Source organism: Bufo gargarizans, chromosome 9 (assembly GCF_014858855.1).
Source record: "Bufo gargarizans isolate SCDJY-AF-19 chromosome 9, ASM1485885v1, whole genome shotgun sequence".
NCBI classification, from domain to species: Eukaryota; Metazoa; Chordata; class Amphibia; order Anura; family Bufonidae; genus Bufo; species Bufo gargarizans.
In genome coordinates this window covers 18,267,623-18,283,873 of record NC_058088.1, presented here as the reverse complement: position 1 = coordinate 18,283,873, position 16,251 = coordinate 18,267,623, and the positions used below count along the sequence as shown (strand labels likewise).

General features: G+C 47.4%; 1 protein-coding gene across 2 annotated transcripts; it reads right to left on the bottom strand.

Annotated features, from left to right (window-relative positions):
* Positions 1 to 6,060: 6,060 nt before the first annotated feature.
* On the bottom strand, positions 6,061 to 13,493 carry NELFE (negative elongation factor complex member E). 2 transcript variants are annotated; one of them, XM_044306351.1, is made up of 11 exons: positions 13,426 to 13,493; positions 12,010 to 12,106; positions 11,094 to 11,163; positions 10,734 to 10,879; positions 9,906 to 9,980; positions 9,770 to 9,807; positions 8,535 to 8,743; positions 8,048 to 8,192; positions 7,911 to 7,965; positions 7,206 to 7,308; positions 6,061 to 6,496 (listed from the first exon to the last, which is right to left on the bottom strand). In XM_044306351.1, exons 2-11 carry the CDS (start codon positions 12,082 to 12,084, stop codon positions 6,387 to 6,389), a joined length of 1,026 nt encoding a protein of 341 aa, XP_044162286.1. In that variant the 5' UTR covers positions 12,085 to 12,106; positions 13,426 to 13,493; the 3' UTR covers positions 6,061 to 6,386. The 2 variants fall into 2 exon arrangements, with proteins under 2 accessions (XP_044162286.1, XP_044162285.1); XM_044306350.1 differs by lacking the exon at positions 13,426 to 13,493 and adding an exon at positions 12,756 to 12,774.
* Between the last annotated feature and the right edge of the window lie 2,758 nt (positions 13,494 to 16,251).

The following is a 16,251-nucleotide window of genomic DNA, read 5'->3' as shown; positions in this document are numbered from 1 at the left end:
GTTTGCATCCTGTTTCTACCTATTCAATGAGGGCATCTTTCTAATGTCCACGGTGCACATCCCTCATGTAAGATGCACAGGGCGATTTGCTGCTGACGACCGATGATTCTGTGCGCTGCATAAGCCACAGTTTTACTCAATTGTCTGGTGACGGATGGCAGATTTACAGGGGGCAATCATCAGGAACGAGCATTTGTATGAAAGTTCACTCCCAATAATAAGCCCCTACTTACTGTAAATAATTTTTTCCTATTGACAAGCCACAATATATCCACTTACCATTAGAAACCCCTACCAATCAACAGATTAACCACTTATAATATAAAGAATCCTTTCCTATAGACACATCATGGTCTGCTCTTACTTAAAAAAAAAAAAAAAAAATACTTGGTCACCAGATTAACAGCCCCTACTGCAAAGAACCTTTAGCTATAGACAGTCAACAGGATTAACACTTGTACTGTATAGAATCCTTTCCTACAAACAATCCACAGTAACTGCTCTAACAGCAAAGAACCCCTGCCTATGGTCAGCAGAATTACCATTTATCCTGTAAAGAATCCCACAATTTAACAACTGTTGCTGCAAACAACCCCTACCTATGCAAAGTCACCAGATTAACTGATGTTACCGCAAAGAACCCTTCGCTATGAACAGTCAACAGTAACCACTTAGACGGTGGATTGTGTATAGGAAAGGATTCTATACAGTCCCAGTATAGAGTATGCTTCCGTCATCCCTAGGTGCTGGGCCTTGGCTCATTCGCTTCTGGGCCTCCGCTGCTCGTCTTGGGTTTCTCAATGAAAACTTTTTATCTTGTTGCCTCTGCAGCCAATCACTGGCCACAGTGGAGATCTGCTCCCCTTGCATCACATGACCATTTAACATAATGCAAGGGAAGCAGTGGTCAGTTATTGGCTGTAACGGCGTCAAACAGGACGTTTTCATGAAGGGACTCAAGACAAGCAACGGAGGCTGGGGAGCGAACGAGCCGGGATCAGGTAAGTATAATCACCAACAAAGGTCCTGCCAGTCTCAGAAATTAGTGTATACAAACCCTTTAAGGAGTTAATTTTTTTAAGGGGGTTTTAGATCAATATTCTTCTATATGTGACACAGTATGGGTTAAAATAAACACTCCCCACCGCACTCCTTAAAGAGGACTCCCTGCACTTACTATTATCCCTGGGCGGCGCTCCATTCTCCCGGTATAGGCTCCGGTATCTTCCGATTTTCGGCTCAACTGGGAGGAGCCTGCTCTTGTTCTCCTGGGCGTCTCCTTCTCCCAATCGCAGCACTCAGCTCATAGCCTGGGAGAAAAAAAAACCTCTCAGGCAATGAGCCGAGCGCTGCGATTGGCCAGCGCTACAGTCTGGGAGAAGGAAACGCCTAGGAGAACAAGAGCAGGTTCCTCCCGGTTGAGCCGAAAATCTGAAGATACCGGGAGAACGGAGCCGCGCCCAGGAATAACAGTAAGTGCAGGGAGATCCCTGGGCGCCGCTCTCCGTGTCTGTATGCTTAGTTTAGATGTTTTTATCGTAATGAAAGGTCCTCTTTAAAGGCCAATCAATTAAGAGAGTCGCCACTGCAACCAGTGACCACATCAGCGGGCGCTGGGGTACAACCCCTCTTACCCTCACCAGGAGTACAGCACCAAGCTACACTGACACATTGTAACAAACCCACAGCTCTGTCACCAGGATGGGTTTTCAGCCTCTGTACATATGCGTTTATTCACTGTGTGTTACTACCTCACTATTTTCAAACTCTCTGCTTGCAGTCAGCCACTGGGACACTGAAAACCATCTTAACCTTCTACTTATTACAGCTGAGGTTCCGTTACAATGTATCAGTGTAGATAAAGCATGGCATTTACCCCTGCATTGCAGGTTTTGGATGTAAGCATGAGCGTCTGCATTCACCGACAGCAAGCAGACATCTTCAATTTGATGCAGTGTGGCAAGAGGAAAGGTAGGGAGTTCCATTTTTGAAGATAAAGGTTTGTCTGGACTGGTCAGCGTCAGTACACACCGTGTAGGCCACGACAAGCCACGTCCCTTCACAAGAACAGGTCACTTTATTTGCAAAGTTGTCACCCAGCACATAACACGGCCAGTTCCCTTCTCAGGATCTTTGCCAGCCGGGACAACACACAGCGAGCAGGACACAGGGGGAGACTCGCAACCGTCCAATAGAAACGAGCGTTGTGCGTGCAGTAGCGAATACACGTGAAGGGATGGTGACCGCGCGAGCGATGGCCGGGAAAATTACTAGCCAATCAGGGTGAGGTGAAAGACTCTACTCCAAACTTGCCAGACTGCTGGAAGCGGGAGCCCAAGATGCGGGAGCCCAAGCTACGCCCATCCTCTATGCCGAGTAGTCGGAGGGGTGAGCGGATCTTCACCCAGCAGACGTCTGCAGCGTGTGTCTGCTGGATGAAATTTCTTAAAGAGGCAGAACAGCGGAGGGTCTGGCGCAAATGGCGACAAGACTACAAAGTCTTGTCGCCATTTTGCAATTCTAAGTCGCATTGGCGAGTTCATGAGCAGCAGCTCTTGTATGCAGTCTCCATTACCACAGCCCGTCCTGTCCGTCCTCTCTGTACTTCATGTCTCCTCATGAACTCCATTCCTACAGAGATTCAGCTGAAGATCTTATCAGCTGTATTCAGGATGATAATCCCTGACAAGCAGAGCAGAGAGGAGGAGGATGAGGCAGCTCTTTTCATCAGTGTCGTGAAGTAACTTGTCCTCCTGTGTGATCAGGACAGGTTCTGTGTGTACTAATAGGGCGGCGGCCATTTTGCTTCTCCTGATGATTGCACCCCAGACAAAACGAGCCATTATAACTAATGAAAGGTATTTGGGAATATATTTATAATAAAGTAATATTTAAATATTTTCATTTTCTTAATTCCCGGAGAACCCCTTTAACTGCTCTTAACACAAAGAAACCACACATATTGTAAAGAATCCCTTGCTATGGACAATCCATCAGTCTGACTGATTTTACTGCAAAGAACCCCTACCTATGCACAGTTGCCGGCCTAACTGCTGTAACTGGAAAGAGCCCCTTCCTCTTTGTTCCTTTACACATTACCGACTGTTCATGGAATAGTTAATATGACAAATATAAATCTGCATGGTATATCATGTATATTATTCAGCTTGACAATAAGAAATATTATTTATATTCACATCATGTATTGATTTATTTTATATGCTATGGTTTTTGGATTATAAAATTCAAGGGGCCTTAGCCCCCCCTCCCCATTTCCTTAAAGGGAGTCTGTCTCCTCCATATGGCCATATACAGTGCTTACATTGTCCCATCGCACACCTGTACATGAAAGTAACGGTACCTTTGTCTTTGTCTTTACACTTGCAGAAGCTGGAAAAACTAACTTTAATTGATATGCAAATGGAACTCGCAAGTGCCCAGGGGCGGCGTTCACTGTGTTGGAGCCCAGGCTGCCCTGCCCTTTTCCATTGTTCCCCTGTCCCAGCCTTTGCATATGCCCGCCCTCCTATTCCCTGGCGTCATCATTCGATCCAGCCGGGATCCCGCGCCTGCGCACTGCCTCACCGGGCCGGAGCATGCACACTGCGATGCCCATTGTGGGCACTGCATCGCTTTAACTATTGCGCATGCGCCGGAAAACGCCACATTGCCACTGTTTTTTTCGTCGTTCGCCGGCGCATGCGCAGTAGTTAAAGCGATGCCGTGCCAACAATGGGCATCGCAGTGAGCATGCCCCAGCTCGGAGGCCGGACCGAAGGATGACGCAAGGGAATAGCAGGGCGGGCATAGGCAGAGGCTGGGGATCAATGAAAAAAGGCAGGGCAGCCTGGGCACCAACACAGTGAACGCCGCCCTGGGCACTTACGAGGGCTCATTTGCATATCAAAGTTTGTTTTTCCAGCTTCTGCAAGTGTAAAGACAAAGGTACCGTTACTTTCATGTATAGATGTGCGATAGGACAATGTAAGCAGTGTATATGGCCATATGGAGTTGACAGACTCCCTTTAATGATCAGACAGAGCAGTAACAGAATAATGTGCTCACAGTCATTCCGGCCCAGGGACAATCTGTACATTTATGCTGATCTCACTGACGGCAGCATAAAGTAGTGACAGGTGCGCTGATGTCACCGGTGTGTCACTCATGAGATAATAGTGAGTGGTTGCTGAGAACCAGCATCACAATCATTGCAGCCCATTGAAAAGAGTCAGATCTACCTGAGAAGAGTCCTGGTTATCCATAATCTCCTGCTCTCCCCCACCTGCTGATGACTGGCAGTTCTCTCCTAGAGAGAAGAGTAATGAGAAGCCTGTCAATCATCTGCAGGAGATTAGGAATAACCAGGACTCTTCTCAGGTGTCCGTGACTCTTTTCCAGGCCCAGTCTGCAATGATTGTGATGTTGGTTCTCGGCAACCACTTACTTATAACTTATAAACGACAGACCCCTAAAATCAGCTCACCGGTCTCTACTTTATACTGCCATTAGTATGGGCAGCATAACGTTGATGACAGGTTCCCTTTAACCCCTCCACTACCCTAGACCACCAGCGAAGTCTGACATTAACTACTTTTCTACTGCAGACCATCAGGAAATAAGGTCATTAACCCCTCCACCACCAGGGTTCTGTATCACTGACCATCAGGGAAGCAGGCATTTAACCCCTCCACAACTCTAGATCCCCGGATCCTTCTGATATTAACTACTTCCCTACCATTACCCATTAGGGAAACAAATATTAACCCCTCCACTACCCTAGACCACCAGGGAAGTCTGACTTTTCTACCACAGACTATCAGGGAAGCAGGCATTAACCCCTCCACATCCCTGGAGAAGTCTGAAATAACTACTTCTTAACTACTGACCATCAGGAAAGTTGACATTAACCCCTCTAGCACCCTAGACCACCAAGAGTGAATTATTCTATAAACCTTTTTAACCTTAACACTTACATTCCAAAGGAAATACAGCATCGCACACGGTAACATTTCTCTAATCAGACATCAGTGGGTTCTGGTATGTACTAGATTATCAGACATTCTGGATTACTAGACAGGTATTATCTTTTAAGGGTAAAATCGGAAGAAAGACCAAAATCTGCAAACTTTTTTTTTTTTTCAATCAGAGGAACTTTCCAAAAGGTTTTTACGCCAAGTCTTTTCTATTATATTTCAGCGCTGTGCTCAAAGCAAGTGCCAGATTACCAGACTACTGGATTTGAGATTTAAAGGAAGCATACGCAGATGGACGACTAGTATACTGTAATCCTCACAGCTCTATGTACATAAGGAGATGAAAGGGTAGTGGTTAAAGTAGTTATAACACGAAGGATGGGAGTAGTAGTACACATTTATTATACAGTATTCAACATTTACAAGTTACACTTAAAGCTGTTCACTTAACTACATGACAAATTACCTTAAAGGGGTTCTCCGGGAATTAAGGAAATACGTAAATATTACTTTATTATAAATATATTCTCAAATACCTTTCATTATTTATAATGCCCCGTTTTGTCGGGGGAGCAATCATCAGGGGAAACAAAATGGCCGCTGTCCTATTAGTTCACGCAAAACCTGTCCTAATCACACAGCAGGACAAGTTACTTCACAACACTGAGGTAAAGAGCTGCCTCATCCTCCTCTCTGCTTGTCAGGGATTATGATCCTAAATACAGATTATAGGAACTTTAGCTGAATCTCTGTGGGAATGGAGTTCATGAGGAGACATGAAGTACTGAGAGGATGGACAGGCTGTGGTAACGTGTTGCTGCTCATTACTACACCCCATCCTCCTCTCATGTCTCCTCATCATCTCCATTCCCACAGAGATTCACCTGTATTCAGGATCATGATTCCTGACGAGCAGAACAGAGAGGAGGATGAGGCAGCTCTTCAGCTCAGTGTTGTAAAGTAACTTGTCCTCCTGTGTGATAAGAACAGGTTTTGTGTGTACTGGTAGGACGGCAGCCATTTTATTTCTACTAATGACTGCTTCCTAGACAAAACAAGCCATTCTAAGTAATGAAAGGTATTTGTGAATATATTTATTATAAAATAATATTTAAGTATTTTCATTTTTTTTTTTATTCCTGGAGAAACCCTTTAAAGGGTTTTTTCCCACCATAGTCTCTGAGGAAAGCACAGGTCCTCACTAATTGGCAGAGGTCCAAGAAGTGTTTGACTTTACTCCCATCTTCCCCAGCGATGCAAGTCATATGCACAGTCACCCAGTCAGACTAACCTTATGACACCTGTATCGGCACACTATAAAACACTATGGCAGGAGAACCCCTTTAACTTAACAAATCTTACACATCACGCCTCTTTCTTATCCCGCCCCACATGGGTGTTCTTTTGCACCGGTCACCCGGTAGTGCTGCCTGAGCTGGAGGACGTTGCACTGAAATAATCTTCTGAGTAGATGACATGAGCTCTCTTGTCCTTGTGGGATCCATTTGCGGTGTCGTGGTAGGCTGAGGAGAGGAGGCACCATGGTTTACACATTCTGCTCTTCTCCCCTCTCTTAAAAATTTGATTGCAAAAGTGAATATGCCCTATATTTACTTTTATAACCAAAATTTTTAAATAGAGAAACAAAGCAACTTCGCAACAGCCTGGATTTTAAAATCTACCGTTTTATGTATACAGCACCTACGCCGACCTAGGTGTCTCCCTGGTTATGGCCTACAAACATAACATGAGTATACAGAATCATTTGACTACAAAGATTACTTGTTTAAAGTCTGTAACCATGGAGACACATAGCTCTGCATAGGAGCTGTGTACACTAAGCAAACTAGTACAGGAAAACAAAAAAACGGAAAGACAGACAGACAGACAAAGAGAGAAAGAAAGAGAAAGAGAGAGAGAAAGAGAGAGAGACAGAGAAAAAAAAAGAGAGGGAAAGATAAAAAGAAAGAAAGGGAAAGAGTGAGAGAAAGAAAGAAAAAGAGAGAGAGAAAAAGAGAGAGAGAGAACACATGTTGCTCCGTTCCGTGGCCCCCTCCCCCCCAAAAAATAGAACCTGACCTGTTCTTGTCCGTTTTGCCGCCCGTTCCGCAAGCAGGCGGGTGGCATCCATGATTTGTGGAAAGCAAAACATGGGCCGGACATGTGCATGTAGCCAAAGTCTCTCCAAAAACACATCTGATTTGTGAGACTTGTAAGCAGCCAAACACTCACCCAGCTGACCCCACAAGGAATTCTCTATGGCGACATCCAGCATGGGCTGTTTCCGGGCTATGCTGACCCTCACCGAGACGTCTTCTATCATCGTGTTATTAAGCTGGAGAAGCAGAACATCCGTCATATACCTGACAACGATAACCTGGAGCCGCTCATTCACAGCATGCATCCCTTTGTTTTTAAATATACAGAGCTCCAAAACCCCTGCCACAAATTGTGTCTTCCTGCAGCCACCACTAGGGGGAGCTTACGATGCTACTGCATACCGTTTTATTATGCGTGGTGGTGTTTTGGCACCCCCTCTTCCCTTGAGAGACCTGCAAAGAGAAGCATACTTACCTGCTTCACAGCGCTGGCTCCCGGCTTCTCTCCCCCACTGCGCACCCAGGATGTAAGCTTACGTTTTGAGGCTGCTGCAGCAAATCGCTAGCCGCAGGGGGGAGCAGGTCATCGTTGTAGCCAGCGATTGGCTGCAGGCGATTCAAAATGCAAGTTTACATCCTAGGAGCACAGCCGAGGAGAGAAGGAGCCAGCATCATGATAAGTATGCTTCCCTTCGCAGGTCTGTCCAAGAAGGGGGATTTGCAGAAAAGGTGCACAACCCTTTTAATGAGTGAAAAGTATGCAGCTCCCCCTAGTGGTGGCCGCAGGCTCCACACCCAGTCAATCCAGACATAATGACAAGTCGTGGCCTGATCTCACCTCCTGGATTGCCTGGTCTGCCGACTCAATCTTCTCAAACGTGACAAAAGCGCAGCTGTGCAGGACAGAAGACAAAGTCAGATTATTACCGCCCCCTCTTTGCAACCCCATCAATACCTGTCCTGTGGTGCTCTTACTTCCGTGGAGCATCGGTCGCAAGGTCTATGATCTTCCCAAATTTGGAGAAGGCATCTGTGAGCACCTGCTTCTTCATGCCCACGCCGTGAACGTACACTGTGTTTCCTTTTCTGGGTGCGCGATGCTCTGGGAAGGAATCGGAACCTGTGCACACCGAGCAGAACAGGAGAACATTTCAGAGAAACATATTTAAACCCTCCCCATAAAATGATTGTGGGCTCACAGGCTAGCAATCTTCACCCTCCCCTCCCCAGAAACAGCGCCACTATTGCAGACTGGCTGTGCATTGTATTGCAGCTCAACCCAATTTCTTTGAATCTGGCCCAGCTGCAATACCAGAAACAGCCACTGGAGCAGAATGGCGCTGTGTACGAGAGAAAACATCCATGTTTTTCTAATCTGACATTAACCAGTGCGTATGCTGTGAAAATTAGACTGTGAGCTCCTGGGATCAGGGACCGATTAAAGTAATATATGGTTACATACTCCTGTGGAAACCTTCTCGGTCCCGTTCCCTCTCTCGATCTCTATCACTTCGGTCTCTGTCCCTGTCTCTCTCCCGATCGCGGTCTCGTTCTCTCCCGCGGTCTCGTTCATGAGGCTCCTTGTCTCCTGCGCGGTGCACTTCTCTGTCACTCTCTCGTTCCTCTGTCACTCTCTCGGGGTCTCGCATACGCTCACTTGAACTTACAAAACTGAGGAGGGAGGGAAAAAAAAAATAATGAGTTAGGCCCCTTTCACACGGGCGAGATTTCCGCGCGGGTGCAATGCGTGAGGTGAACGCATTGTACCCGCACTGAATCCGGACCCATTCAATTCTATGGGGCTGTGCAGATGAGCGGTGATTTTCACCCATCACTTGTGCGTTGCGTGAAAATCGCAGCATGCTCTATATTGTGCGTTTTTCACGCAACGCAGGCCCAGAGGAGTGAATGGGGCTGCATGAAAATCGCAAGCAAGTGCGGATGTGGTGTGATTTTCATGCACGGTTGCTAGGAGACAATCGGGATGGGGACCCGATCATTATTATTTTCCCTTATAACATGGTTATAAGGGAAAATAATAGCATTCTGAATACAGAATGCATAGTACAATGGAGGGGTTAAAAAATAATTTAACCCACCTTAATCCATTTGTTTGCGCAGCCGGCATCTCTTCTGTCTTCTTCTTTGAGGACTAGGACCTTTGATGAGATCACTGCGCTCATCTCATGGTCCGTCACATGATCCATCACCATGTTAAAAGATAATGTGACGGACCATGTGATGAGCGCAGTGATGTCATCAAAGGTCTTATTCCTCAAAGAAGAAGACAGAAGAGATGCCGGCTGCGCAAACAAATGGATTAAGGTGGGTTAAATTATTTTTTAACCCCTCCATTGTACTATGCATTCTGTATTCAGAATGCTATTATTTTCCCTTATAACCATGTTATAAGGGAAAATAATAAAATCTACAGAACACCGATCCCAAGCCCGAACTTCTGTGAAGAAGTCCGGGTCTGGGTACCACATTCAGTTTTTTTATCACGCGCGTGCAAAACACATTGCACCCGCGCGATAAAAGCTGAACAACAGAACGCAATCGCAGTCAAAACTGACTGCAATTGGGTACCTCCTCGCGCGGGTTTGCCGCAACGCATTCGGACCTTATCCGGACACGGTCGTGTGAAAGAGGCCTAAGGGGACAGCAAGGTCAGGGGAGTAAATGGACGAGACTCACCTCTCATAGAGAGACTTCCTTTGGTTGCGCCTTGAGATCTGGAGAAAGAAAAGTGACAACATCTCCTCAGCAGGTGTCTGAGATGTGACAGCTGCTGCAGGGGAAAAAAAATATATAAAAATCCCCAAATGCTTACCTCTGCTTGCTCCTCATCTACAGAGACGCTGCGCTGGAAAGGCTGGAAAGTGGGTGCTGGGCCCTTATCGGGGTCCTAAAAGGCAGAAACGAGAGGGGGTCAACCCAGTTCAAACATTCAGAGGCTTATTATAGTTAGAGGGGGCTTCCGAGCCAGGCAAATAAAGTTTAACCAGGGTATGATGAAGGGTTCTGCGGATTTCTAATATATTTTGGGGTTTCAAATTCTCACCACTTTCAAAATCTCTGTTTGCTGTCAGTAAATGGGAATATTCCTGCTTGCATTTAGAAGATGAAACCAATCCTGATCGACAGCCACACTGTTACAGGGGAATGTCAGGGGAACAGGTTTACAAGTTTTGATTGGTGGGGGTCTAAATGCTGAGACCCCCACCAAATCGCCAGAACAAGAAGAGAGAAGTGTTCTCATTGCGAGCTCTCTCTCCTTGTCGCAGACGGCCCATAGACTTTTTATGGAGACCGTCTTCTGCAGCGAGGAGAGAGACCGTGCAACGCAAATACTTCTCTCGGCTCATTCTAGTGATCGGCGGGGGGCTCACGGTCAGACCCCCACCGATCAAGACTTTTGATAGGTCTCTATGACATAGCAAAAGTCTTTTCAAACTCTTTAAAGGAATTGTCTGAGACACCTGGTTGTCACATGACTCCCAAATGACACCTGCTCGACCACATGACCGGAATCTTTGAATCCAGGCCATACGTTAGATGCCATGGCGTGGGTTGTATAGGCATATGTAGGTGCTACTGGGTTACAGCCCGGGCCCAGCCCACCATAAAAAGACACTGGGTGGTAAAATAGGGATTTCACCTTGAGTTTGCCCTCTAGTGTCCGAGAGCGCTTGAACCCACTGTTTTTGGTCCCAGATTTAATAGCACTGATGGCGCCGGTCTTCACCAGCATCTTGGCTTGTTCTGTCGCCGTGGCCGTGTCCACTGCTGGTTGGTCTGATAATGCTGGAAGAAGAGACGCATACAATTATATGCATGATCCCGAGACTTGGAGAAACAGAAGAACTGTGCCTGGTAGCGCAACTCAAGGCCAGTAAATGGAGTGGTGCAGTACCAGACTTCACCACTAGACAAGAGTGGCGCTGTTTCTGGGGAAAGAAACTGAGTCAGCCCATCTTTGATACCATACAACCAGTTTACAGTCTGGAGAATGGCTCACATCTCTTGATGCCGGCCTGGCTTGTCTGATTGCTGGACGTCTGCTTCTTCAGAGCCAGCAAGGCCTTTTTCTGGAACGAGAGAGGCAATAAAAAAGCATTAAAACGCTTGTGCGGAATTCGAAATACATGGCTGCTGTCTTCCCAAAACAGCACCACCCCCGTCCACAGGCTGTGTGTGGTATTTCAGCACTCTGATAGAGCTAAGCTGCAATACCAGACGTAACCTATGGACAGGTGTGGCGCTATTTTGGCAAGAATGCTTTTTGGCATGTGGCTCCAGACACCCCCAACCCCAGAATTCAGTCCTGTCCCGGAATGCCACACGTCCGTCCTACTGGAATAGACCAATCACCCGACTTCTGCCCAATAGATTTCTCCATTGTACACAATTATCACACAGGTGCACGGCTTCTTACTGTACAGCGAGTAGCGCAACCATCCCATGACCAGGGCCGACGTCCCTCCTCCGAAATTAAACATGAAAGGTTCTAATTCAATGTCAGCAAGCAGAGATCTTGTAAACGGTAACAAATTGATAAACCGCAAACTATGTACTAAAAGCAGGGTTTAATAATTATTGGAAATCGAATTTTTCGGGTAGGTGCACACAAGGGCGGCGAGGATACCAAGCACAGCCACTATACAAAGGACGGCGCTGCGCTCACCGAATCGTCGGATCCTCTTCAAACAGCTGATTGGCAAAGGTGCCCGGAACGATCAGATACTAGCGATGGCCATCAATATCAATATCAAAACCCCTTTAATTTACACAGCGGATTTTGCCCTCTGCGCAAAAAAAAATACTGAGTGAATCCCTCGGCAAGATCCAAGTGTCACTCCTGCAGAGTCCGCTGCGGGTCGGGCGGATTGTGCCATTCCCCGCAGATGGCCGCAAAACCCCTTATCTGAACAAACCTTCTTTTTCAGCTTGGCAAATTTCCTCTGCAGCGCTTCCTCTTCCTCTGTCAAGACGGGAGGCAACAACACCATGGTGGCAGGGGCGAGCGGACACCTGAAGGGGAAGTAAAAGAGGAGGGGGGGTTATAGGTAAATGGGTACGGAGAAAAAAAAAAAAACGTTAATTGGTACATCCGCAGAATTGTAAACTTCCAATCTGATGGCGCTGCAGGCAATCGCTGGTCACGGGACACAAGGGGGGCAGGTTACTGCTGTGGCCAGTGATTGGCTGCAGCAGCGTCAAACCGAGCAGAGCAGCGAAGGCCGGAGAGGGAAGAAGCCGGGAGCGAGCGTCAGGAAGCAGATCAGTACTTCTTTTCGTAGGTCTGCCAAGCCCCCCCCCCCCCAACCCCTTTAAGGCTAAGGCTACACGGCGCAGCGCAATATGTGCGACTTTCTGTCGCGCAGCTACTTTAGAACTGTGATTTGGCTGTCAAAACACAACCGAGCCGTGTGTCGCATGCGCCTAAATGAAGGTGCGCACAAGATGCAACTTGCGATACAAGATCCAGCGCGTGGGGATTTTTTTTGTTTTGCAGCTGTCGCCGTCACATAGAGACACCACTGACATACAGTAGGCTGAGTACCGCCTAACACGTGTCACCGTACCCGTAGATATCGATGACCTGACCTCAGGATATGAGATGGGTGGGGGTCTGACGTCCGGTCCCCCCAAATCCACAGTTTTTAGCGTCTCAACTCACATTCGAGTAGGGCCATGATTCAGTTCCTTACACGGCAGGTGGAGGGGCGTGCGGCGTACTGCTGGAGTCTAAGGGTAGGCGGGGGTCCCCGGCCGTCCGACCCCACCGTTCATAACCTGTTATCATAGGCCACGGTTCTGCAACTTTCGAATATACTTTTTATCAGTTTACTGACAGCAAGCAGAGATTTTGAAACCATGATACAAACATTCCACTGGGTGAAATCCTGCCGGAATCATAACCAGCATCTGACACTGCTGAAAGGTTCGTTACAGTGTATTGGTGCAGCTACGAAACCAATAAGAGTGTATTAGGTTTTCAGACACTGGATGTAAAGAAGAAAGTTCCCATTCATTGACAGGAAGCACAGGTTTTGAAACTAGTAAGGAAATGAAATGCAAAGTATATTAGAAAGTAGCAGAACGGCTCATGATCCACTCAGGGAGGTGGATGAAGGTAAAATGACTGTAACTGGAGGAGACATGACAAGGAAGCCAGTCAGAGGAACCCCATTAAGACGCCTTTATAACAACGACACCCAGAAAGCCCCCCACACTATACATTGCACTGCGGACTACCTACAGAAACATATTACACCGGCAGCCGATCCTTGACAAGACTACAATAAGCACGAATTTCTAGCAATAAACACAAAATGTCAAGTATTTACCTCGGTAGTTCAAAAAATTTCGGTCGCACGTTTTATACGTCACCATCAGGTTTCCGGGGAGAATGCCATCCAAGCGCCGTGTTTGCCAGCCAGTGACGTCATTCGAGTCCTGTAACCAATCACAGCGGACATCTAGTCACACATTTCCGCCCTGACATGTTTAGATTGGGCGGGTGACTAAAGTTTACTTTAGCCATGCTTTCGGCTTTCTGGCCAATCAGCAGGGAGGAGGATGAGGCTGTTATTGGCTGATAGAAACTGCTTCCTGGCTGTGATTGGCTGGTGGGAACTGTTTCCTGGCTGTGATTGGCTGGTGGGAACTGTTTCCTGGCTGTGATTGGCTGGTTGTGTTTGGCGCCTCTGATTGGCAATTTGAGAGGCTTAATCTGTTTAGTAGTGTGTACAACTGCCACGTGACGTGTAGTCCTTATTACAATATATTATATTATCCTTATTATATACGGTTTGCAGGGTTACTATAGGCATTCTTTCTTCTGCTGCCGTGAGTTGTGAATGGCAGGGTCCTTTTACCACAGTGACTGATGTCACATGACCTAATCTCTCAACAGCCATTGGACACCATGGTCACATAATGGTCCACCGTTATAAATACAAATAAAAGGCTTAAAACCTGAACCAATGTCCTAAACCAGTGGTGGGCAAACTTTTTTGTCAACTGAGCCAAATATTGCCAAAACCACGATTGAAATTTCTTTCGAGAGCCACATTTTTAAAACCTAAAATATTGCGTCAACAGTACCAGTGAGGACTATTAGGGCTCATGCACACGACCGTGTGCCCGCCGTTGCCATATTGCAGGCCGCATACGGCGGGTCAGCAATACAGGGGCACTGGCCAGTGTGCAGCCCGCATCCTGGACCCATTCACTTCAATGGGTCCAGGATCCGGGATATGAGTGCTACAGAGTGCTTCCGTGGTGCTTCGGGCTGTGCCTCCGCACTTCAACGGATCCTGGACCCATTCACTTCAGCATGCGCTACTTTTTTGCGGTGCGGGCAGTCGGATGCGGATCGCGAACCCCATTCAAGTGAATTGGTCCGCGATCCTCATGCAGCTGCCCCATGGTCTGTGTCTGTGCATTGCGGACCGCTATTTGCGGTCCGCAGCACAGGCACGGCGCCCTTACATTCGTGGGCATGAGCCCAGAATGTGTTTTTGAATACTTTTATATGTACTTTCTTTTATTTGGATCTTGATTATTATTTTATTTTATCTTTATCATTTTTTACTTTTATTAAACTTGTCTGCAGATGTGGATGATGCACTTATGGGGGATATCTGTGGATGACGCACTTATGGGGGATATCTGTGGATGACGCACTTATGGGGGATATCTGTGGATGACGCACTTATGGGGGATATCTGTGGATGACGCACTTATGGGGGATATCTGTGGATGACGCTCTTATGGGGGATATCTGTGGATGACGCTCTTATGGGGGATATCTGTGGATGACGCTCTTATGGGGATATCTGTGGATGACGCTCTTATGGGGGATATCTGTGGATGACGCACTTATGGGGGATATCTGTGGATGACGCACTTATGGGGGATATCTGTGGATGACGCACTTATGGGGGATATCTGTGGATGACGCACTTATGGGGGATATCTGTGGATGACGCACTTATGGGGGATATCTGTGGATGACGCACTTATGGGGGATATCTGTGGATGACGCACTTATGGGGATATCTGTGGATGACGCACTTATGGGGGATATCTGTGGATGACGCACTTATGGGGGATATCTGTGGATGACGCACTTATGGGGGATATCTGTGGATGACGCACTTATGGGGGATATCTGTGGAGGGCACTTATGGGGGATATCTGTAAAGGGCACTTATGGGGGATATCTGTAAAGGGCACTTATGGGGGATATCTGTGGATGACGCACTTATGGGGGATATCTGTGGATGACGCACTTATGGGGGATATCTGTGGATGACGCATTTATGGGGGATATCTGTGGATGATGCACTTATGGGGATATCTGTGGATGACGCACTTATGGGGGATATCTGTAGATGACTCACTTATGGGGGATATCTGTAGATGACGCACTTATGGGGGATATCTGTGGATGACGCACTTATGGGGGATATCTGTGGATGACACATATATAGCATAAGATGCTATATATGTGCCCTCCACAGATATCCCCCATAAGTGCCCTCCACAGATATCCCCCATAAGTGCCCTTTACAGATATCCCCCATAAGTGCCCTTACAGATATCCCCCATAAGTGCCCTCCACAGATATCCCCCATAAGTTCCCTCCCAGATACCACCCACCCCTCCACAGATATCCCCCATAAGTGCGTCATCCACAGATATCCCCCATAAGTGCCCTTTACAGATATCCCCCATAAGTGCCCTCCACAGATATCCCCCATAAGTGCCCTCCACAGATATCCCCCATAAGTGCCCTCCACAGATATCCCCCATAAGTGCCCTCCACAGATATCCCCCATAAGTGCCCTCCACAGATATCCCCCATAAGTGCCCTCCACAGATATCCCCCATAAGTGCCCTCCACAGATATCCCCCATAAGTTCCCTCCACAGATATCCCCCATAAGCGCCCTCCACAGATATCCCCCATAAGTGCCCTCCGGTAAGTAAAGTAATGTATTAGTGGGGGGAAGGGAGGAGGCAGGGACACTTGCGGCGGGGCCGATGCAGTGCCCGGCGCTGTGCACACACCGGGGGCAGCTCCTACCTTTCTGCTGCAGGACATTTGGCTCCTCCTGAGCGGCGGCCTCTTCACCACTCCTTACATGGCCGGTGTTCTGCCGAAAG

Excerpts from the sequence above, each read along its gene's own strand:
- NELFE (XM_044306350.1), bottom strand. Across the intron at positions 7,966-8,047 it reads GCGACCGATGCTCCACGGAA|CTGCGCTTTTGTCACGTTTG; the intron begins GTAAGAGCACCA and ends TGTCCTGCACAG. Across the intron at positions 6,497-7,205 it reads TTCCTTGTGGGGTCAGCTGG|CCTACCACGACACCGCAAAT; the intron begins GTGAGTGTTTGG and ends TCCTCTCCTCAG.